We start from the raw sequence: 22500 nt of genomic DNA on the forward strand, positions 1-22500 counted from the left end.
AAGCTTCCATGCAGGCCTGTGGGCCTCAGAGTGGTCAGTGCTCACAGTTAAAATGGGCACATGGACCAAAATGATAAAACACCAACTACAGGATCAGCCAGAATTTTAAACAGAGCATCACACAGAATCTTTCATCTGATTGGCTTCTATCGAAAGAGTCTAACTGAGCTAAACCTGCGACAGCAAGACTATAACAGACAATAATTTCTGAAACAGATGAAAAAATTCCATGAGGTGCTTCGCTCTCAGTGGGAAAATGAGAGTTTAAAGGCTGTCAGCTCTGTTGCTCGTCTGGGCTCCAGGAATTTAATAAGCGTGACTGGCTGTTAGTAGTAGAGTAGTGTAGTGTAGAATAGTGCAGTGTAGTGTAGAATAGTGCAGTGTAGTGTAGAATAGTGCAGTGCAGTGTAGTGTAGTGTAGAATAGTGCAGTGTAGTGTAGAACAGTGCAGTGTAGTGTAGTGTAGAATAGTGCAGTGCAGTGTAGTGTAGTGTAGAATAGTGCAGTGTAGTGTAGAATAGTGCAGTGTAGTGTAGTGTAGAATAGTGCAGTGTAGTGTAGTGTAGAATAGTGCAGTGTAGTGTAGAATAGTGCATTGTAGTGTAGTGTAGAATAGTGCAGTGTAGTGTAGAATAGTGCAGTGTAGTGTAGTGTAGAATAGTGCAGTGTAGTGTAGTGTAGAATAGTGCAGTGTAGTGTAGAATAGTGCAGTGCAGTGTAGAACAGTGCAGTGTAGTGTAGTGTAGAATAGTGCAGTGTAGTGTAGTGTAGAATAGTGCAGTGAGGGTAGTGTAGAATAGTGCAGTGCAGTGTAGTGTAGTGTAGAATAGTGCAGTGTAGTGTAGAATAGTGCAGTGTAGTGTAGTGTAGAATAGTGCAGTGTAGTGTAGAATAGTGCAGTGCAGTGTAGAACAGTGCAGTGTAGTGTAGTGTAGAATAGTGCAGTGAGGGTAGTGTAGAATAGTGCAGTGCAGTGTAGTGTAGTGTAGAATAGTGCAGTGTAGTGTAGAACAGTGCAGTGTAGTGTAGTGTAGAATAGTGCAGTGAGGGTAGTGTAGAATAGTGCAGTGCAGTGTAGTGTAGTGTAGAATAGTGCAGTGTAGTGTAGAACAGTGCAGTGTAGTGTAGTGTAGAATAGTGCAGTGAGGGTAGTGTAGAATAGTGCAGTGCAGTGTAGTGTAGTGTAGAATAGTGCAGTGTAGTGTAGAATAGTGCAGTGTAGTGTAGTGTAGAATAGTGCAGTGTAGTGTAGAATAGTGCAGTGCAGTGTAGTGTAGAATAGTGCAGTGTAGTGTAGTGTAGAATAGTGCAATGTAGTGTAGAATAGTGTAGTGTAGTGTAGAATAGTGCAGTGTAGTGTAGAATAGTGCAGTGTAGTGTAGTGTAGAATAGTGCAGTGTAGTGTAGAATAGTGCAGTGCAGTGTAGAATAGTGCAGTGTAGTGTAGTATAGAATAGTGCAGTGTAGTGTAGAATAGTGCAGTGTAGTGTAGTGTAGAATAGTGCAGTGTAGTGTAGTATAGAATAGTGCAGTGTAGTGTAGAATAGTGCAGTGTAGTGTAGTGTAGAATAGTGCAGTGTAGTGTAGTATAGAATAGTGCAGTGTAGTGTAGTGTAGAATAGTGCAGTGTAGTGTAGAATAGTGCAGTGTAGTGTAGAATAGTGCAGTGAGGGTAGTGTAGAATAGTGCAGTGTAGTGTAGAATAGTGCAGTGTAGTGTAGAATAGTGCAGTGAGGGTAGTGTAGAATAGTGCAGTGAGGGTAGTGTAGAATAGTGCAGTGTAGTGTAGAATAGTGCAGTGTAGTGTAGAATAGTGCAGTGCAGTGTAGTGTAGAATAGTGCAGTGTAGTGTAGAATAGTGTAGTGTAGTGTAGAATAGTGCAGTGTAGTGTAGAATAGTGTAGTGTAGAACAGTGCAGTGTAGTGTAGAATAGTGCAGTGTAGTGTAGAATAGTGTAGTGTAGACCAGTGCAGTGCAGTGTAGTGTAGAATAGTGTAGTGTAGACCAGTGCAGTGCAGTGTAGTGTAGAATAGTGCAGTGTAGTGTAGAATAGTGCAGTGTAGTGTAGTGTAGAATAGTGCAGTGAGGGTAGTGTAGAATAGTGCAGTGTAGTGTAGAATAGTGCAGTGTAGTGTAGTGTACTGTAGAATAGTGTAGTGTAGACCAGTGCAGTGTAGTGTGGTGTAGAATAGTGCAGTGTAGTGTAGTGTAGAACAGTGCAGTGTAGTGTAGAATAGTGCAGTGTAGTGTAGACCAGTGCAGTGTAGTGTAGTGTAGAATAGTGTAGTGTAGTGTAGAATAGTGCAGTGCAGTGTAGACCAGTGCAGTGTAGTGTAGTGTAGAATATTGTAGTGTAGTGTAGAATAGTGCAGTGCAGTGTAGTGTAGTGTAGAACAGTGCAGTGTAGTGTAGAATAGTGCAGTGTAGTGTAGACTAGTGTAGTGTAGACCAGTGCAGTGCAGTGTAGTGTAGAATAGTGCAGTGTAGTGTAGAATAGTGCAGTGTAGTGTAGAATAGTGCAGTGTAGTGTAGTGTAAAATAGTGCAGTGTAGTGTAGAATAGTGCAGTGTAGTGTAGTGTAGAATAGTGCAGTGTAGAATAGTGCAGTGTAGTGTAGAATAGTGCAGTGTAGTGTAGTGTAGAACAGTGCAGTGTAGTGTAGAATAGTGCAGTGTAGTGTAGACTAGTGTAGTGTAGACCAGTGCAGTGCAGTGTAGTGTAGAATAGTGCAGTGTAGTGTAGAATAGTGTAGTGTAGTGTAGACTAGTGTAGTGTAGACCAGTGCAGTGCAGTGTAGTGTAGAATAGTGCAGTGTAGTGTAGAATAGTGTAGTGTAGAATAGTGCAGTGTAGTGTAGTGTAGAATAGTGTAGTGTAGACCAGTGCAGTGTAGTGTGGTGTGGTATATTGTAGAGCAGTATGTATGATGTAGCGTAGCATTACTGAAAGTACTCACCTGAGCATAATTTACTTTCTTTTATAGGGAACACTGAAATTAAAATTTCCCTTCTCACTTCCTTCAGATAAACAGGCTCCTGTTGTTATGTGTGTCTGTGTTACTGGAATGAGAAACAGATCAAGTGGTAAATCAGGTTTTATTACGTACTGCAGTGCATCTGTTTTTTCAGCTCATTAGTGTGTGCCTCTGTGTGTGTGTGTGTGTGTGTCTGTGTGTGTGTGTGTGTGAGACTTTAATGTACTGTAGGGTCTTCTTCAGAAGAGGTTACCACTGACACACCTTAGCTGATGGCCAGAAAGGTAAACTTCAAAGTGTGTGTGTGTGTGTGTGTGTGTGTGTGTGTGTGTGTGTGTGTGTGTGTGTGTGTGTGTGTGTGTGTGTGTGTTTCTATATATATATGTGTGTGTACTTTAAAGCAAACACACTACTGAGAGATGCTCTTTGTCCAACAGGAGGAAGTGGGCAGAGCCAACCTGAAGACTTTCCGCAGCCTCTCAGTGGAAGAAGAGCAGACTCAACACTTCCTTATGAGAGAACGGTGAGAGTGTTCCAGCTCTTTAATCAAAAGTCAAGCCCGAGCTGGATTTGAATGTGACTCCGAAACATTCCCACCTGTATGAATCCAGTTGGCAGTTCCAAGGTTTCATATGTTACAGATCTGTAGCTACAAAATGTAACTGAATGTTTTAATGTGTGTGTGTGTGTGTGTGTGTGTTAGTGAGGAGAGTATTGATCTGCCATGTCTAAAATTTCCTGACCATCCAGAGGAGCTGATCACTCATCCAGTTATTAAATCAGGCTGGCTCGATAAAACTCCCCCCAAAGGGTAAGTGTGTGTGTGTGTGTGTTTGTATAGTGTGTGTGTGTGTGTGTGTGTTCGTATAGTGTGTGTGTGTGTGTGTGTGTGTGTGTGTGTTCGTATAGTGTGTGTGTGTGTGTCTGTGTGTGTCTGTGTGTGTGTCTGTGTGTGTGTGTTCGTATAGTGTGTGTCTGTGTGTGTCTGTGTGTGTTCGTATAGTGTGTGTGTGTGTGTGTGTGTGTTTGTATAGTGTGTGTGTTCGTATAGTGTGTGTGTGTGTGTGTGTGTGTTCGTATAGTGTGTGTGTGTGTGTGTGTGTGTGTGTGTGTATGTGTGGTGGGGGGGTTAGCTCAGCCCTTGTGAGTTTAAGAACCTGACTGCTTGAGGAATAAAGGCGTTGCAGAGTCTGGCAGTGGTGGCACGGATGCTCCGGTAACTTCTGCCGGATGGCAGCAGTGAGTAAAGTCTGTGTGAAGGATGGACGGGGTCGTCCACAGTGCTGGTGTCTTTCCGGATACAACGCGTGGCGTACATGTCTGTGACAGAGGGGAGAGAGACCCCGATGATCTTCCCAGCTGTCCTCACTGTACGCTGTAGGGTCTTGCAGTCGGAGGCGATGCAATTCCCAAACCAGGAGATGACGCAGCTGCTCAGGATGCTCTCCACAGTCTCCCTGTAGAACATGGTGAGGATGGGAGGGGGGAAATGAGCCTTCTTCAGTCTCCGCAGGAAGTAGAGGTGCTGCTGGGCTCTGTTGGCTATGGACTTGGTGTTGAGGGACCAAGTGAGGTTCTCTGTGATGTGGACACCGAGGAACTTGGTGCTCCTAATGATTTCCACAGCAGAGCTAGTGATGCTCAGTGGGGGGTGGTCACCTCGCACTCTCCATAAGTCAACAACAATCTCCTTAGCTTTGCCCATATTCAGAGACAGGTTATCGTTTCCACACCAGTCCTTTAGCCGCTGCACCTCCTCTCTGTATGCTGACTCGTCGTTCTTGCTGATCAGACCCACCACAGTCGTTGTGTCATCAGCAAACTTGATGATGTAGTTTGAGCTGTATTTTGCAGTGCAGTCGTGAGTCAGCAGAGTAAACAGCAGTTTATTCCATTGGGTCCAGTGAAGGAGGAAGCTGGTCTTTAATGTGCCTCATGACAAGCCTCTCGAAGCACTTCATGATGATGGGAGTGAGTGCAACAGGACGGTAGTCATTGAGGCAGGACACTGGAGACTTCTTCAGCTCAGGGATGATGTGATGAAGGTGGACGCTGGAACGACTGCAGTGCTCAGAGAGATGTTGAATATGTCCGTGAGAACATCAGCCAGCTGTCCGGCGCATTCTCTGAGCGCTCTGCCTGGTACGCTGTTGGATCCTGGTGCTTTTCGTGGGTTGACTCTGTGTAAAGTTCTCCACACATCAGCAGTGGACAGACACAGTACCTGTTCACTTGGACAAGGTGTGGTTTTCCTCACCATCGTGCCGTTCTGTGCCTCAAACTGAGCATAGAAGTTATTAAGCGCATCTGGAAGGGAGGCATCACTGTCACAAGCAGGTGGAGGAGACTTATAGTTGGTGATGGCTTGGATGCCCTGCCACAGGCACTGTGTGTCAGCAGTGTGGATTGTCTTTGAGAAGCCACACTTAGCCTCTCTGATGGCCCCGGATAGCTTGGCTCTAGCTATCCTGAGGCTTGCTTTGTCCCTTGACTTGAAAGCCTGAGTGTGTTTCTGAGTGTGTGCCTGTCTGAGTATGTGTGTTTCTGAGTGTGTGTGTGTGTGTGTGTGTGTGTGTGTGTGTGTGTGTGTGTGTGTGTGTGTGTGTGTGTGTGTGTGTGTTTGTGTGTGTGTGCGTGTGTGTGTGTGTGTGTGTCTGAGTGTGTTTGCATTTAAAAGATGACTCATGATGCTTTTATTAAATAAAATAAAGTAAATGTGTTTTTTAACTCCCAGAATTTATGAAGTCTTATTAATTTATTAAGTCATCCCCACCAATTGTCATGGTGCTCAGAGTAAAGCTAATCATCACTCACATTGAGTGGAGGTCTTCAGTAATCTCGAATAGACAGTAATCTCTTGGATCAGTGCAGTGGTGCATAACGTGTGTGTGTGTGTGTGTGTGTATGTGTGTGTGTGTGTGTGTGTGTGCATTTTCAGGGGGAGGAGGTTTCAGAAGCGCTGGGTTCAACTGGATTCTGAGTATCTGAGATATTTTCAAAACAATAAGGTTTGAACAAGAAATCAGTTTATATTTCCATCAATCAGTTCAGATCAGAGTCAGTTATCAGTTCCTGATCAATGAGATACTGAGTGTGTTAATCTCTCTGTCTCTCTCTGTCTCTCTCTTTCTCTCTCTCTCTCTCTCTGTCTCTCTTTCTCTCTGTCTGTCTGTCTGTCTCTCTCTCCCTCTCTGTAGGAGGTTTATTCTAAGCGGATGGTGTCTGTTTGGTGTATAAACACTGTTCAGTCTGTAGGTGATCAACGGTTTGAGCTCATCACTCAGAGCCGAACGTTTCTATTCAGAGCAGAAACCAATGGTGAGTCTAATCCCTACCACTCACCCCCAAACACTGATCCCTACTCACTAAACCCACACATTAACCCCTACACACTAATCCCTACACACAAAAACCCACACATTAATCGCTGCACATTAAATCCTACACACTAATCCCACACACTAATCACTACATGCGAAACTCACACACTTTTCACTACACACTATATCCCACACATTAATCTCTGCACAATAAACCCATACAGTAATGCCTATATAATAATCCCACCACATGAATCTAGAAACAATAATCCCTTCATTCTCATCCATGCATGCTAATCCCTACACACTAACACTGCACACCCAACCCTATACACTAAACTCTAAATATTAAACACTACACACTATGAAGCCGACATACTAATCCCTGCACACATAACTCTACACACTACGAAGCCGACATACTAATCCCTGCACACATAACTCTACACACTATGAAGCCGACATACTAATCCCTGCACACATAACTCTACACACTATGAAGCCGACATACTAATCCCTGCACACTAAACACTACACACTATGAAGCCGAAATACTAATCCCTGCACACATAACTCTAAACACTATGAAGCCGACATACTAATCCCTGCACACATAACTCTACACACTATGAAGCTGACATACTAATCCCTGCACACATAACTCTACACACTATGAAGCCGAAATACTAATCCCTGCACACTAAACACTACACACTATGAAGCCGAAATACTAATCCCTGCACACTAAACACTACACACTATGAAGCCGACATACTAATCCCTGCACACTAAACACTACACACTATGAGGCCGACATACTAATCCCTGCACACTAAACACTACACACTATGAGGCCGACATACTAATCCCTGCACACTAAACACTACACACTATGAGGCCGACATACTAATCCCTGCACACATAACTCTACACACTATGAAGCCGAAATACTAATCCCTGCACACTAAACACTACACACTATGAAGCCGAAATACTAATCCTTGCACACATAACTCTACACACTATGAAGCCGACATACTAATCCCTGCACACTAAACACTACACACTATGAAGCCGACATACTAATCCCTGCACACTAAACACTACACACTATGAAGCCAACATACTAATCCCTGCACACTAAACACTACACACTATGAAGCCGACATACTAATCCCTGCACACTAAACACTACACATTGCTATCTGCATACTATCCTTAAACATTCATTCCTACATACTAATTCCCAACACAATGAACTCAACACTAATCCATTGTGTGTGTGTGTGTGTGTGTGTTTTGTAGAGCAGCGAGCTGATTGGGTGGTGTGTGTACAGAAGGTCCTGGATAGTCGGCAGCAGAACGGTGGTCGGAGTGTATTTTCAAAAAGGTCTGTGGTCAGTAATGAGGGTTTTCTGGACATGATGTCACCACGCATTAAAGTCTACACCGTCATCAAGGACCACAGAGTTTACCTGTTCAAAAACCGGCAGGTGTGTGTGTGTGTGTGTGTGTGTGTGTGTGTGTGTGTGTGTGTGTGTGTGTGTGTGTGTGTGTGTGTGCGTGTGCGTGTGTGTGCGTGTGTGTGTACGTGTATGATTATGTGTATGTGTGTTTAAATGTTGATGTGTGTTGTGATGTGGGGTGTGTGTGTGTGTGTGTGTGTGTGTGTGTGTGTGTGTGTGTGTGTGTGTTTATGTGTATGTGTGTTTAAATGTTGATGTGTGTTGATGTGATGTGGGGTGTGTGTGTGTGTGATTATGTGTATGTGTGTTTAAATGTTGATGTGTGTTGATGTGATGTGGGGTGTGTGTGTGTGCGTGATTATGTGTATGTGTGTTTAAATGTTGATGTGTGTTGATGTGATGTGGGGTGTGTGTGTGTGTGTGTGTGTGTGTGTAGGAGTATCTGTCTGGTGTGGGAATCACCGATATTGATCTGCGAAAGGCGAGTTTGAAGGAGTCAAGCAGATCATTCAGCATCATCACCCCCTACAGGACCTTCAGGTAGAGCTGCGCTTTCCCTGTTAAAGCGATAGTTCAGTGGCTGCAGTGGGGAGTCGGGGGGCTGTGGTATTCTTCTGTTTACTTGTAATACTCTCTCATTCTGTGTGTGTGTGTGTGCGCAGTTTCTTGGTGGAGGGTGAGGCTGAGAGGCGGAGGTGGTGTGTGTGTTTGTCGCAGTGTGTGAGCTGCACAGTGCCGACTGTCAGAGTCTGTGACAGGGTGTGGAGTGTGGAGTCAAACCGAGTGTGTGCAGACTGCAGCACCGAGGGGACGGGGTGGGCTTCAATCAACCTGTGTGTGCTGCTGTGTGAGCAATGCGCAGGTACACACACGCACACACACACGCGCACACACACTTTCTGCTGTTGGTAAATCATGATCTAACAGCAATAACTTGAAAATGGCTATTTTGATCTTTCTGAGAATCTTGTGGGCGTGGCCTAATATTCTAATGAGCAGAGTCATTAACTGTGTGATTGATTGACATGTGTAACCCAAAGTTAGCACAGATTCATTTTACTTTAAAGAGCCATTATTCATCTCTCTAAAATCGTCAGGTTTAAAATGGATTACACCTCTCTGTAAATCAGGGTTCTCACTGTGTGTGTGTGTGTGTGTGTGTGTGTGTGTGTGTGTGTGTGTGTGTGTGTGTTAGATGCTCACAGGTGTTTGGGGCCGTCAGTGTCTAAGGTGGTCAGTCTGAATGGTCAGCTGTGGACGGAGGAGCTGTTAAAGGTGATGTTTATTGCGTCTGATGCTGGATCTGTAACCAGAGATCTACAGCAGTGTAGCCCCACCCATTCAGCTACAGCAGTTTAGCCCCACCCATTCAGCTACAGCAGTTTAGCCGCACCCATTCAGCTACAGCAGTGTAGCCCCACCCATTCAGCTACAGCAGTTTAGCTCCACCTATTCAGCTACAGCATTTTAGCTCCACCCATTCAGCTACAGCAGTTTAGCTCCACCTATTCAGCTACAGCATTTTAGCTCCACCCATTCAGCTACAGCAGTTTAGCTCCACCTATTCAGCTACAGCATTTTAGCTCCACCCATTCAGCTACAGCATTTTAGCTCCACCCATTCAGCTACAGCATTTTAGCTCCACCCATTCAACTACAGCAGTTTAGCTCCACCCATTCAGCTACAGCATTTTAGCTCCACCCATTCAGCTACAGCAGTTTAGCCCCACCCATTCAGCTACAGCAGTTTAGCTCCACCCATTCAGCTACAGCAGTTTAGCCCCACCTATTCAGCTACAGCAGTTTAGCTCCACCTATTCAGCTACAGCAGTTTAGCTCCACCTATTCAGCTACAGGAGTTTAGCTCCACCCATTCAGCTACAGGAGTTTAGCCCCACCCATTCAGCTACAGCAGTTTAGCCCCACCTATTCAGCTAAAGCAGTTTAGCTCCACCTATTCAGCTACAGCAGTTTAGTCCCACCTATTCAGCTACAGCAGTTTAGTTCCACCTATTTAGCTACAGCAGTTTAGCCCCACCTATTCAGCTACAGCAGTTTAGCCCCACCCATTCAGGCAGAACTTATAATGAGATGTCCAGCCCACTCTGCTTTTTGAAGGAGGAACAATACAAGTCAGTCAACCAGAACTCGGCTCATTTTCACCTTTTGCCTTTGCTTATTGATGATATCACTTCTCGTTGACAGGTGTTCCTGTTGCTAGGTAACAGTAAAGTGAATGAGTTCTGGGCAGCGAATGTGCCGGACGCTGAGGGTCTGAGTGTGAACTCCAGCAGCTCCAAGCGCCTAAAATTCATCACCTACAAATACCTGCACGGAACGTACCGGAAACAGCACCACCTCACCGGCCAGCAGGAGGCGCTCAACAACGTACAACACAGCAAGCAGGACACCCACTCTCTGATTTCATCTCTCTAAAACAGTTACTAACGTCTCTCTCTGTCTGTCTGTCTCTCTTTCTCTCTCTCTCTCTCTCTCTGTCTCTCTCTCTCTCTGTCTCTCTCGCTCTCTCTGTCTGTCTCTCTCTCTGTGTGTCTCTCTGTTTTTCTGTCTGTCCCTCTGTCTCTGTCTCTCTCTCAGGCGCTGTGTGCTGCAGTACAGAGCGATGACCTGATGGAGTCTCTCTCGCTGCTGTTTTCGGGTGCAGATGTTAACTGCTCCTCCGGTATCCCACAGTTCCCTTCTCCGCTTGCGTTGGCAAAACACAGCAGACAGACAGAGCAGGTGGAGCTACTGCAACATCACCTGAGATCAGGTACGCACACGTTTCCATTTACAGGGTAGCGGTTGCTCTAATCCAGAGAGGCGTGATGATCATCTGCTGTCAGCCTGGAAAGTCATTCCCTCTAGCTAATACTAACAGGCTAATGATCTCACAGCCTCTTTTCTCCCGTTAGGAAATCTTAAACTATTCAAGTGAAGTTGAGAGTTAACTCTGTCTGTTTCCCTGAAACCGACCATAAACGCACAGCGGAGACGTAAACGCACAGAGGAGACGTAAACGCACAGAGGAGACGTGAACGCACAGAGGAGACGTGAACGCACAGCGGAGACGTGAACTCACAGAAGAGACGTGAACGCACAGAGGAGACGTGAACGCACAGTGGAGACGTGAACGCACAGTGGAGACGTGAACGCACAGTGGAGACGTGAACGCACAGAGGAGACGTGAACGCACAGTGGAGACGTGAACGCACAGAGGAGACGTGAACGCACAGAGGAGACGTGAACGCACAGCGGAGACGTGAACTCACAGAAGAGACGTGAACGCACAGTGGAGACGTGAACGCACAGTGGAGACGTGAACGCACAGAGGAGACGTGAACGCACAGAGGAGACGTGAACGCACAGCGGAGACGTGAACTCACAGAAGAGACGTGAACGCACAGTGGAGACGTGAACGCACAGTGGAGACGTGAACGCACAGAGGAGACGTGAACGCACAGAGGAGACGTGAACGCACAGAGGAGACGTGAACGCACAGTGGAGACGTGAACGCACAGTGGAGACGTGAACGCACAGAGGAGACGTGAACGCACAGAGGAGACGTGAACTCACAGAGGAGACGTGAACGCACAGTGGAGACGTGAACGCACAGAGGAGACGTGAACGCACAGAGGAGACGTGAACGCACAGTGGAGACGTGAACGCACAGTGGAGACGTGAACGCACAGAGGAGACGTGAACGCACAGCGGAGACGTGAACTCACAGAGGAGACGTGAACTCACAGAGGAGACGTGAACGCACAGCGGAGACGTGAACTCACAGAAGAGACGTGAACGCACAGTGGAGACGTGAACGCACAGAGGAGACGTGAACGCACAGAGGAGACGTGAACGCACAGCGGAGACGTGAACTCACAGAAGAGACGTGAACGCACAGTGGAGACGTGAACGCACAGAGGAGACGTGAACGCACAGAGGAGACGTGAACGCACAGAAGAGACGTGAACGCACAGTGGAGACGTGAACGCACAGTGGAGACGTGAACGCACAGAGGAGACGTGAACGCACAGTGGAGACGTGAACGCACAGAGGAGACGTGAACGCACAGAGGAGACGTGAACGCACAGTGGAGACGTGAACGCACAGAGGAGACGTGAACGCACAGAGGAGACGTGAACTCACAGAGGAGACGTGAACGCACAGCGGAGACGTGAACTCACAGAGGAGACGTGAACGCACAGCGGAGACGTGAACGCACAGAGGAGACGTGAACGCACAGCGGAGACGTGAACTCACAGAGGAGACGTGAACGCACAGAGGAGACGTGAACGCACAGCAGAGACGTGAACGCACAGAGGAGACGTGAACGCACAGCGGAGACGTGAACGCACAGCGGAGACGTGAACTCACAGAGGAGACGTGAACTCACAGCGGAGACGTGAACGCACAGAGGAGACGTGAACTCACAGAGGAGACGTGAACTCACAGAGGAGACGTGAACTCACAGCGGAGACGTGAACGCACAGAGGAGACGTGAACGCACAGCGGAGACGTGAACGCACAGCGGAGACGTGAACTCACAGAGGAGACGTGAACGCACAGCGGAGACGTGAACGCACAGAGGAGACGTGAACGCACAGCGGAGACGTGAACTCACAGAGGAGACGTGAACGCACAGAGGAGACGTGAACGCACAGCAGAGACGTGAACGCACAGAGGAGACGTGAACTCACAGAGGAGACGTGAACTCACAGCGGAGACGTGAACGCACAGAGGAGACGTGAACTCACAGAGGAGACGTGAACGCACAGAGGGGACGTGAACGCACAGCGGAGACGTGAACTCACAGCGGAGACGTGAACTCACAGAGGAGACGTGAACTCACAGAGGAGACGTGAACGCACAGAGGAGACGTGAACGCACAGAGGAGACGTGAACTCACAGCGGAGACGTGAACGCACAGAGGAGACGTGAACGCACAGCGGAGACGTGAACGCACAGCGGAGACGTGAACTCACAGAGGAGACGTGAACGCACAGCGGAGACGTGAACGCACAGCGGAGACGTGAACTCACAGAGGAGACGTGAACGCACAGAGGAGACGTGAACGCACAGCAGAGACGTGAACGCACAGAGGAGACGTGAACTCACAGAGGAGACGTGAACTCACAGCGGAGACGTGAACGCACAGAGGAGACGTGAACTCACAGAGGAGACGTGAACGCACAGAGGGGACGTGAACGCACAGCGGGGACGTGAACGCACAGCGGAGACGTGAACTCACAGAGGAGACGTGAACGCACAGAGGAGACGTGAACGCACAGAGGAGACGTGAACTCACAGCGGAGACGTGAACGCACAGCGGAGACGTGAACGCACAGAGGAGACGTGAACGCACAGAGGAGACGTGAACTCACAGCGGAGACGTGAACGCACAGAGGAGACGTGAACTCACAGCGGAGACGTGAACTCACAGAGGAGACGTGAACTCACAGCGGAGACGTAAAACGCACAGCGGAGACGTGAACTCACAGAGGAGACGTGAACGCACAGAGGAGACGTGAACTCACAGCGGAGACGTGAACGCACAGAGGAGACGTGAACGCACAGAGGAGACGTGAACTCACAGCGGAGACGTGAACGCACAGCGGAGACGTGAACGCACAGAGGAGACGTGAACGCACAGAGGAGACGTGAACTCACAGCGGAGACGTGAACGCACAGCGGAGACGTGAACTCACAGCGGAGACGTGAACGCACAGCGGAGACGTGAACGCACAGAGGAGACGTGAACGCACAGAGGAGACATAAATGCAACAGCGCCCCCTGCTGTTTATCAGAGTCGCCCCTGCTGTTTATCAGAGCGCCCCCTGCTGTTTATCAGACTCACCCCCTTCTGTTTATCAGAGCTCCCCCTGCTGTTTATCAGAGTCGCCCCCTGCTGTTTATCAGAGCTCCCCCTGCTGTTTATCAGAGTCGCCCCCTGCTGTTTATCAGAGCTCCCCCTGCTGTTTATCAGAGCTCCCCCTGCTGTTTATCAGACTCACCCCCTGCTGTTTATCAGAGCTCCCCCTGCTGTTTATCAGAGTCGCCCCCTGCTGTTTATCAGAGCTCCCCCTGCTGTTTATCAGAGCTCCCCCTGCTGTATATCAGAGCTCCCCCTGCTGTTTATCAGAGTCGCCCCTGCTGTTTATCAGAGTCGCCCCCTGCTGTTTATCAGAGTCGCCCCCTGCTTTTTATCAGAGCTCCTCCTGCTGTTTATCAGAGCGCCCCCTGCTGTTTATCAGAGCTCCCCCTGCTGTTTATCAGAGTCGCCCCCTGCTGTTTATCAGAGTCGCCCCTGCTGTTTATCAGAGTCGCCCCCTGCTGTTTATCAAAGCGCCCCCTGCTGTTTATCAGAGCTCCCCCTGCTGTATATCAGAGCTCCCCCTGCTGTTTATCAGAGTCGCCCCCTGCTGTTTATCAGAGCTCCCCCTGCTGTTTATCAGAGTCGCCCCCTGCTTTTTATCAGAGCTCCTCCTGCTGTTTATCAGAGCGCCCCCTGCTGTTTATCAGAGCTCCCCCTGCTGTTTATCAGAGTCGCCCCCTGCTGTTTATCAGAGTCGCCCCTGCTGTTTATCAGAGTCGCCCCCTGCTGTTTATCAAAGCGCCCCCTGCTGTTTATCAGAGCTCCCCCTGCTGTTTATCAGAGCCGCCCCCTGCTGTTTATCAGAGTCTCCCCCTGCTGTTTATCAGAGTCTCCCCCTGCTGTTTATCAGAGTCGCCCCCTGCTGTTTATCAGAGTTGCCCCCTGCTGTTTATCAGAGCGCCCCCTGCTGTTTATCAGAGCGCCCCCTGCTGTTTATCAGAGTCTCCCCCTGCTGTTTATCAGAGCTCCCCCTGCTGTTTATCAGAGTCTCCCCCTGCTGTTTATCAGAGTCGCCCCCTGCTGTTTATCAGAGTCGCCCCCTGCTGTTTATCAGAGCCGCCCCCTGCTGTTTATCAGAGTCGCCCCTGCTGTTTATCAGAGTTGCCCCCTGCTGTTTATCAGAGCTCCCCCTGCTGTTTATCAGAGCTCCCCCTGCTGTTTATCATAGCTCCCCCTGCTGTTTATCAGAGTGTCCCCCTGCTGTTTATCAGAGTCTCCCCCTGCTGTTTATCAGAGTCGCCCCCTGCTGTTTATCAGAGCTCCCCCTGCTGTTTATCATAGCTCCCCCTGCTGTTTATCAGAGTGTCCCCCTGCTGTTTATCAGAGTCTCCCCCTGCTGTTTATCAGAGTGTCCCCCTGCTGTTTATCAGTCTCCCCCTGCTGTTTATCAGAGCGCCCCCTGCTGTTTATCAGATCGTCCCCTGCTGTTTATCAGAGTCTCCCCCTGCTGTTTATCAGAGCCCCCCTGCTGTTTATCAGAGTCGCCCCCTGCTGTTTATCAGAGCGCCCCCTGCTGTTTATCAGAGCGCCCCCTGCTGTTTATCAGAGTCGCCCCCTGCTGTTTATCAGAGCTCCCCCTGCTGTTTATCAGAGTCACCCCCTGCTGTTTATCAGAGTCGCCCCCTGCTGTTTATCAGAGCGCCCCCTGCTGTTTATCAGAGTCACCCCCTGCTGTTTATCAGAGTCGCCCCCTGCTGTTTATCAGAGCGCCCCCTGCTGTTTATCAGAGTCGCCCCCTGCTGTTTATCACAGTTTACAAGAGTTGAGTTGGAGGAAAAACATGAGATGTATAAAGTCTCGCAGTCGCTTGTTACTGCTAGTTCCACTAATACAATGCATATCAATCTGACCTACAACCAAGGTATGAAATGCAGGGGGTCCTGGGGGGTCCAGATTCACTAGTTAACCACTTGGACCCCCTGAATGTCTCAAAATCAAAGTTCTGGGAGTCCCTGCAAAGAAACGCATTATGACGTTCTGCTGTTATGAAAACAGTTGCTTAAATCCAAACTCCGTGAAGCTGGTTGTTTATCTGCTCCCCCCACAATCAGCTTCTGTCTCTGGTGGTCTTAACTAACTAAAGCTGCAGCTCTGCTCTGCCTCAGGGTGGCGCTGTAGCAGAAAAAACGTAATTAATCGTAGAAGTTCACTTTAGCCTGAGAATCTTATAAAGCAGCCTTCCTGTGGTTTTTTGCAGATGTTGTGGTGTCAGAGGTCACATCTGCACGTTCTCAAAGTGGATATCTGTTCAAGGTGGCTTCCTCTAATCGGCCTATCACAGAGCACAAAGCCAGGGCAGGTGGGTGGAGCCAGTGATATCACTTGCTTTAGAATGTATTAGAACAGAGTTCTGTTACATTCAGTGCATTAATCTCCAACATAGTTCCTCACTGAGTGACACTCAGACTGTGATTAATCCAGGATTAGACACTCAGACTGTGATTAATCCAGGATTAGACACTCAGACTGTGATTAATCCAGGATTAGACACTCAGACTGTGATTAATCCAGGATTAGACACTCAGACTGTGATTAATCCAGATTTAGACACTCATATTGTGATTAATCCAGGATTAGACACTCACACTGTGATTTATCCAGGATTATACACTCAGATTGTGATTAATCCAGGATTAGACACTCAGACTGTGATTAATCCAGATTTAGACACTCGGACTGTGATTAATCCAGATTTAGACATTCAGATTGTGATTAATCCATGATTAGACACTCAGACTGTGATTAATCCAGGATTAGACACTCAGACTGTGATTAATCCAGGATTATACACTCAGACTGTGATTAATCCAGGACTAGACATTCAGACTGTGATTAATTCAGGATTAGACACTCAGACTGTGATTAATCCAGATTTAGACACTCAGATTGTGATTAATCCAGGATTAGACACTCACACTGTGATTAATCCAGGATTATACACTCAGATTGTGATTAATCCAGGATTATACACTCAGACTGTGATTAATCCAGGATTAGACACTCAGACTGTAATTAATCCAGGATTATACACTCAGACAGTGATTAATCCAGATTTATACACTCAGATTGTGATTAATCCAGGATTAGACACTCAGACTGTGATTAATCCAGATTTAGACACTCGGACTGTGATTAATCCAGATTTAGACACTCAGATTGTGATTAATCCAGGATTAGACACTCAGACTGTGATTAATCCAGGATTATACACTCAGATTGTGATTAATCCAGGATTAGACACTCAGACTGTGATTAATCCAGGATTAGACACTCAGACTGTAATTAATCCAGGATTATACACTCGGACAGTGATTAATCCAGATTTATACACTCAGACTGTGATTAATCCAGATTTAGACACTCAGATTGTGATTAATTCATAATTAGACACTCGGACTGTAATTAATCCAGGATTAGACACTTAGACTGTGATTAATCCAGGATTAGACACTCGGACTGTGATTAATCCAGATTTAGACACTCAGATTGTGATTAATCCAGGATTATGCACTCAGATTGTGATTAACACATGATTAGAAACTCAGACTGTGATTAATCCAGGATTATACACTCAGATTGTTATTAACACATGATTAGACATTCAGACTGTGATGAATCCAGGATTATACACTCAGACTGTGCTTAATCCAGGATTAGACACTCGGACTGTGATTATTCCAGGATTAGACACTCAGACTGTGATTAATCCAAATTTATACACTCAGACTGTGATTAATCCAGATTTATACACTCAGATTGTGATTAGTCCAGGATTAGACACTCAGATTGTGATTAATCCATGACTAGACACTCAGATTGTGATCAATCCAGGATTAGACACTCAGACTGTGATTAATCCATGATTAGACATTCAGACTGTGATTGATCCAGGATTAGACACTCAGACTGATTAATCCAGATTTAGACACTCAGATTGTGATTAATTCATAATTAGACACTCAGATTGTGATCAATCCAGGATTAGACGCTTAGACTGTGATTAATCCAGATTTAGACACTCAGACTGTGATGAATCCAGATTGAGACCCTCAGACTGTGATTATTGGGGGTGTGTTATTGGACGGATTTAATTTAAAGGCTTTTATAAAGTGGATTTTTGATCTGTTTTGTGTAGATTTCTCTCAGCGCTGGTGCTCCCTCAGCACAGGTGTGTTCAGCTACTATAAAACTGAACAAATGACCAGCAGGTGCGGCAGCATTAGGACCAGTGGCATCATCTGCCTGTCCTTTAACAGCCCAGGGAGTCATGGGTAATGCTCTCTGACCGTTTCTCTTTAGGTCCTTCAAATACACACAACTCTGCATTAATGCTGAAATAATCTTTATAGTTGCGCCACCTGCAGTGGTGATTTAATATAAACTCACTGTACACGGAAATATCAATTTGAAAAATAAAAACTTGTCATGGACTTGATTTTATTGCAGATATGAACACACCTTTCAACTTTACACTGATGAGGGGCGGGTTTATCTATTTGGATCTGATGACATCAGCACCATCAAGGAATGGACCAGGGCTATTACCATGGTAACCAGAATCAAACACAGATGTACCATTATTACCCTCTAAACTCAGACTGTACCATTATTACCCTCTAAACTCAGACTGTACCATTATTACCCTCTAAACACAGACTGTACCATTATTACCCCCTAAACTCAGACTGTACCATTATTACCCCCTAAACTCAGACTGTACCATTATTACCCTCTAAACTCAGACTGTACCATTATTACCCCCTAAACTCAGACTGTACCATTATTACCCTCTAAACACAGACTGTACCATTATTACCCCCTAAACTCAGACTGTACCATTATTACCCTCTAAACACAGACTGTACCATTATTACCCCTAAACTCAGACTGTACCATTATTACCCTCTAAACTCAGACTGTACCATTATTACCCCTAAACTCAGACTGTACCATTATTACCCTCTAAACTCAGACTGTACCATTATTACCCCCTAAACTCAGACTGTACCGTTATTACCCTCTAAACACAGACTGTACCATTATTACCCTCTAAACACAGACTGTACCATTATTACCCTCTAAACTCAGACTGTACCATTATTACCCCTAAACTCAGACTGTACCATTATTACCCTCTAAACTCAGACTGTACCATTATTACCCCCTAAACTCAGACTGTACCGTTATTACCCTCTAAACACAGACTGTACCATTATTACCCTCTAAACTCAGACTGTACCATTATTACCCTCTAAACACAGACTGTACCATTATTACCCTCTAAACTCAGACTGTACCATTATTACCCTCTAAACACAGACTGTACCATTATTACCCTCTAAACTCAGACTGTACCATTATTACCCTCTAAACTCAGACTGTACCATTATTACCCTCTAAACTCAGATTGTCTGTATATCTGTCTGTCTGTCTGTATTTCTGTCTGTCTGTCTGTCTCTCTGTCTGTCTGTCTGTCTGTATTTCTGTCTGTCTGTCTGTCTGTCTGTCTGTATATCTGTCCGTCTGTCTGTTTGTGTGTATTTCTGTCTGTCTGTGTGTATATCTGTCTGTCTGTCTGTCTGTTTGTGTGTATTTCTGTCTGTCTGTGTGTATATCTGTCTGTCTGTCTGTCTGTCTGTCTGTCTTGCAGGCTGTACTTCCTCCCGCTTTGAGCAGCGTTTGTGGACTCTGTGATCGGCTGGGTCGCCTGCACTGTGCTGAAGGAAACTCTGGTGTCGGCTGGTTCTGCCTGAGTGGCTATAAACTGCAGGTGCTTCTTCGGGACAATGTGCAGAACATCGACCTGCGCAAACTACACACACTCAGTAAGTTACACACACACACACACACACACACACACACACACACACACACACACGCACACACACACACACTTACACACACACACACTCAGTAAGTTACACACACACACACACACACTCAGTAAGTTACACACACACACACACACACACGCACACACACACACACTTACACACACACACACTCAGTAAGTTACACACACACTTACACACACACACACTCAGTAAGTTACACACACACACACACACACACTTACACACACTCAGTAAGTTACACACACACACACACACACACACTCAGTAAGTTACACACACACACACACACACACACACACACTTACACACACACTCAGTAAGTTACACACACACACGCACACACACACACATATACACACACACACACACTCAGTAAGTTACACACACACTCTCTTTGTTGCACACTCTCTCTGATATCTGGGTCCTCTTTTTCCCACTATAGACGGTTTTCTGTGTGTTTCTGTGTCAGTGCAGTGCTGCTGCAGTGAGCAGCACTCTCAGTATGTGATGGTGAGGTCAGTGTGACCGTGTCTGTGGTCAGTTTTAGAGAAATGTTTGTACTTGTTGCATTTCTGTTTTTAACTGGTAGTTACTCATTATTTATGGCACCCTGGGCTGGATAACCTGTAATGCTCATCAGCTCTAATTCATCATCAACCAGCAGGAGGAGCTCTGAGCTCAGCACCCACTACAGTCACACCAACTAGCACAGACCTACTCAGTCCATCACACACCTGTGTACCTGTGTGTGTGTGTGCAGGTGTGTGTGATGGTGCTGGGGGCGTGATGTTGGGCTGGAGGGGGGGGTGTGTGCATGTGTGTTCTGACCACAGGCCTCATTTCCCCGGTTGGCTGAGCTCACTCCAGCGGGCTGCGGGGTCCGGGACAGAGACGCTGTCACAGCAACAGCTCACTGAGTCAGGAACACCAATCAGCATCCAGCGCTGCATCGACCACATCACCCGCCACGGTACACACACTAAAAACACACACACACACACACACACACAGAATGTGAGCTGTAATCTAGTTTTTCAGTTACTCGGCTTATTTGAACTTTGTTCAAAGTTTTATTCTCTGAACAGTAAACATGTGTTAATGATCAGAGGCCAGAACATCAAAACTAATAACGGAAGTCGGCTGAAAATTAATGGCTGCTTTAATGAACAGATTTGTTTATCTATGTTTAAAACTAAGTGCTGTAACACGTCTCCATTTAAAATACCACCACATTTCCAAAATAATTAGGACACAGTGCAAAATGTAAACAGAAACAAAATGCACATACATTTAATTGGCAATAGTACAAAGACAGCATATTAAATACTGAAACTGAGAAATTGTATTATTTTTGAAAAATATTTGCCCATTTTGAATTTGATGCCAACAATACGTTCCAAAAAAGTCTGGATGGGGGAACAAAAGGCTGGTAAAGTTGAATAATGCTGAAAAAGCACATGGTGGTTGATTGACAACAGGTCAGTAACATGATTGGGTATAAAGAGAATCTCAGAGAGGCGGAGTTTCAGAAGTAAATATGAGGAGAGGTCACCACTCTGTGAAAGACTGCACCGTCAAATAGAGCAACAAATAAAGTTAAAAGTTTACTTAAAACTCTAAAACGCAAAGAAGAAACCAAATATAAACAGGATCCAGAAACGCTGCCACCTTCTCTGGGCCGGAGCTCATTTAAAATGGACTGAGGGGAAGTGGAAAAGTGTCCGGCGGTCCGACGAATCAACATTTGAAATTCTTTATGGAAATCCTGGACACTGTGTCCTCCGGGCTGAAGACCCCTCAGCTTGTTATCAGTGCCCAGTTCTAAAGCCAGTGTTCATGATGGTTTAGGGGGCATTAGTGCTCATGGCCTGGGTGACGTGCTCATCTGTGAAGGCTCCATTAAAGCTGAATGATATAAACATTATTTTATCTGCTGCTGTCCAGACGACGTCTTCTTCAGGGAAAAAGCCCCCGAACTGTTGAGCAGCCGAAATCCTGTATCAAACAAGAACACAAAACATTTCATTTTCAGAGCTACAGCAGCGTCTCCTCAGTTCCCAAACACTGACAGGGTGCTGTTAAAGAAGAGGTGATGAAACACAGTGGTAAACAGGCCCCGCCCCCTTTGTTAGAACTTGTTGCTGGCATCAAATTTAAAATGGGCAGATATTTTTTTTTTTACACAATATAATTTCTCTGTTTCCATTTGATATGTGGTCTTTGTACTACTTTGAAATAAATGCAGGGTTTAAAGGATTTGCATATCATTTTGTTTTCATTTACATTTTTCAGTGTCCCAACTTTTGTTGGTCCAGCTCATCCTGAGTGTTTTACCCTCTCAGTAGGTCATTGTGTTACTGTGTAAATCAGTGTGATTACACTGATACCTGTTCATCTGATCAGGGCTGTCCACAGTGTCCTTCATTCACAGTGACCATCAGAAACTGATCAATACTGCACAATATGATTCACGCGGTGTTCTCTGTGACAGTAAAGAGAGCAAAGAAACACACACACACAGAAACACTGCTGCTTCACTAAGAGAGAAGACCTATAAAACTGAAGACACACACACACACACACACACACACACACACACTCATACACACACTCTCACACACACACACACACTCACACACACAGAAACACTGCTGCTTCACTAAGAGAGAAGACCTATAAAACTGAAGACACACACACACACACACACACACACACACACACTCATACACACACTCTCACACACACACACACAGAAACACTGCTGCTTCACTAAGAGAGAAGACCTATAAAACTGAAGACACACACACACACACACACACTCATACACACACTCTCACACACACACACACACACACACTCATACACACACAGAAACACTGCTGCTTCACTAAGAGAGAAGACCTATAAAAGTGAAGATACACACACACACATTTTCTAAGTCGCTTCTCCCTCAGGGTCGCGGGGGATGCTGGAGCCTGTCCCAGCGGTCCTACTGGACAACATATCTTTGTGGC

The 22500-nt window shown here is 46.3% G+C and overlaps 1 protein-coding gene across 1 annotated transcript in view; it reads left to right on the top strand.

Annotated features, from left to right (window-relative positions):
- The window catches only part of arap1a (ArfGAP with RhoGAP domain, ankyrin repeat and PH domain 1a), a 32202-nt gene that overhangs the window by 2143 nt on the left and 7559 nt on the right, over positions 1-22500 (top strand). Inside the window, exons 2-17 of the mRNA XM_037533408.1 lie at positions 3206-3258; positions 3412-3497; positions 3678-3785; positions 5913-5982; positions 6172-6292; positions 7600-7787; positions 8197-8300; positions 8423-8622; positions 8956-9035; positions 9965-10147; positions 10358-10532; positions 15829-15930; positions 17767-17902; positions 18078-18180; positions 19282-19456; positions 20247-20456. Coding sequence (XP_037389305.1) covers positions 3247-3258; positions 3412-3497; positions 3678-3785; positions 5913-5982; positions 6172-6292; positions 7600-7787; positions 8197-8300; positions 8423-8622; positions 8956-9035; positions 9965-10147; positions 10358-10532; positions 15829-15930; positions 17767-17902; positions 18078-18180; positions 19282-19456; positions 20247-20456 — 2053 coding nt within the window. The 5' untranslated portion in view covers positions 3206-3246. The remainder of the gene's footprint in view (positions 1-3205; positions 3259-3411; positions 3498-3677; positions 3786-5912; positions 5983-6171; positions 6293-7599; positions 7788-8196; positions 8301-8422; positions 8623-8955; positions 9036-9964; positions 10148-10357; positions 10533-15828; positions 15931-17766; positions 17903-18077; positions 18181-19281; positions 19457-20246; positions 20457-22500) is intronic.

The sequence above is a fragment of the Pygocentrus nattereri genome, chromosome 23 (assembly GCF_015220715.1).
Source record: "Pygocentrus nattereri isolate fPygNat1 chromosome 23, fPygNat1.pri, whole genome shotgun sequence".
Classification (NCBI taxonomy): Eukaryota; Metazoa; Chordata; class Actinopteri; order Characiformes; family Serrasalmidae; genus Pygocentrus; species Pygocentrus nattereri.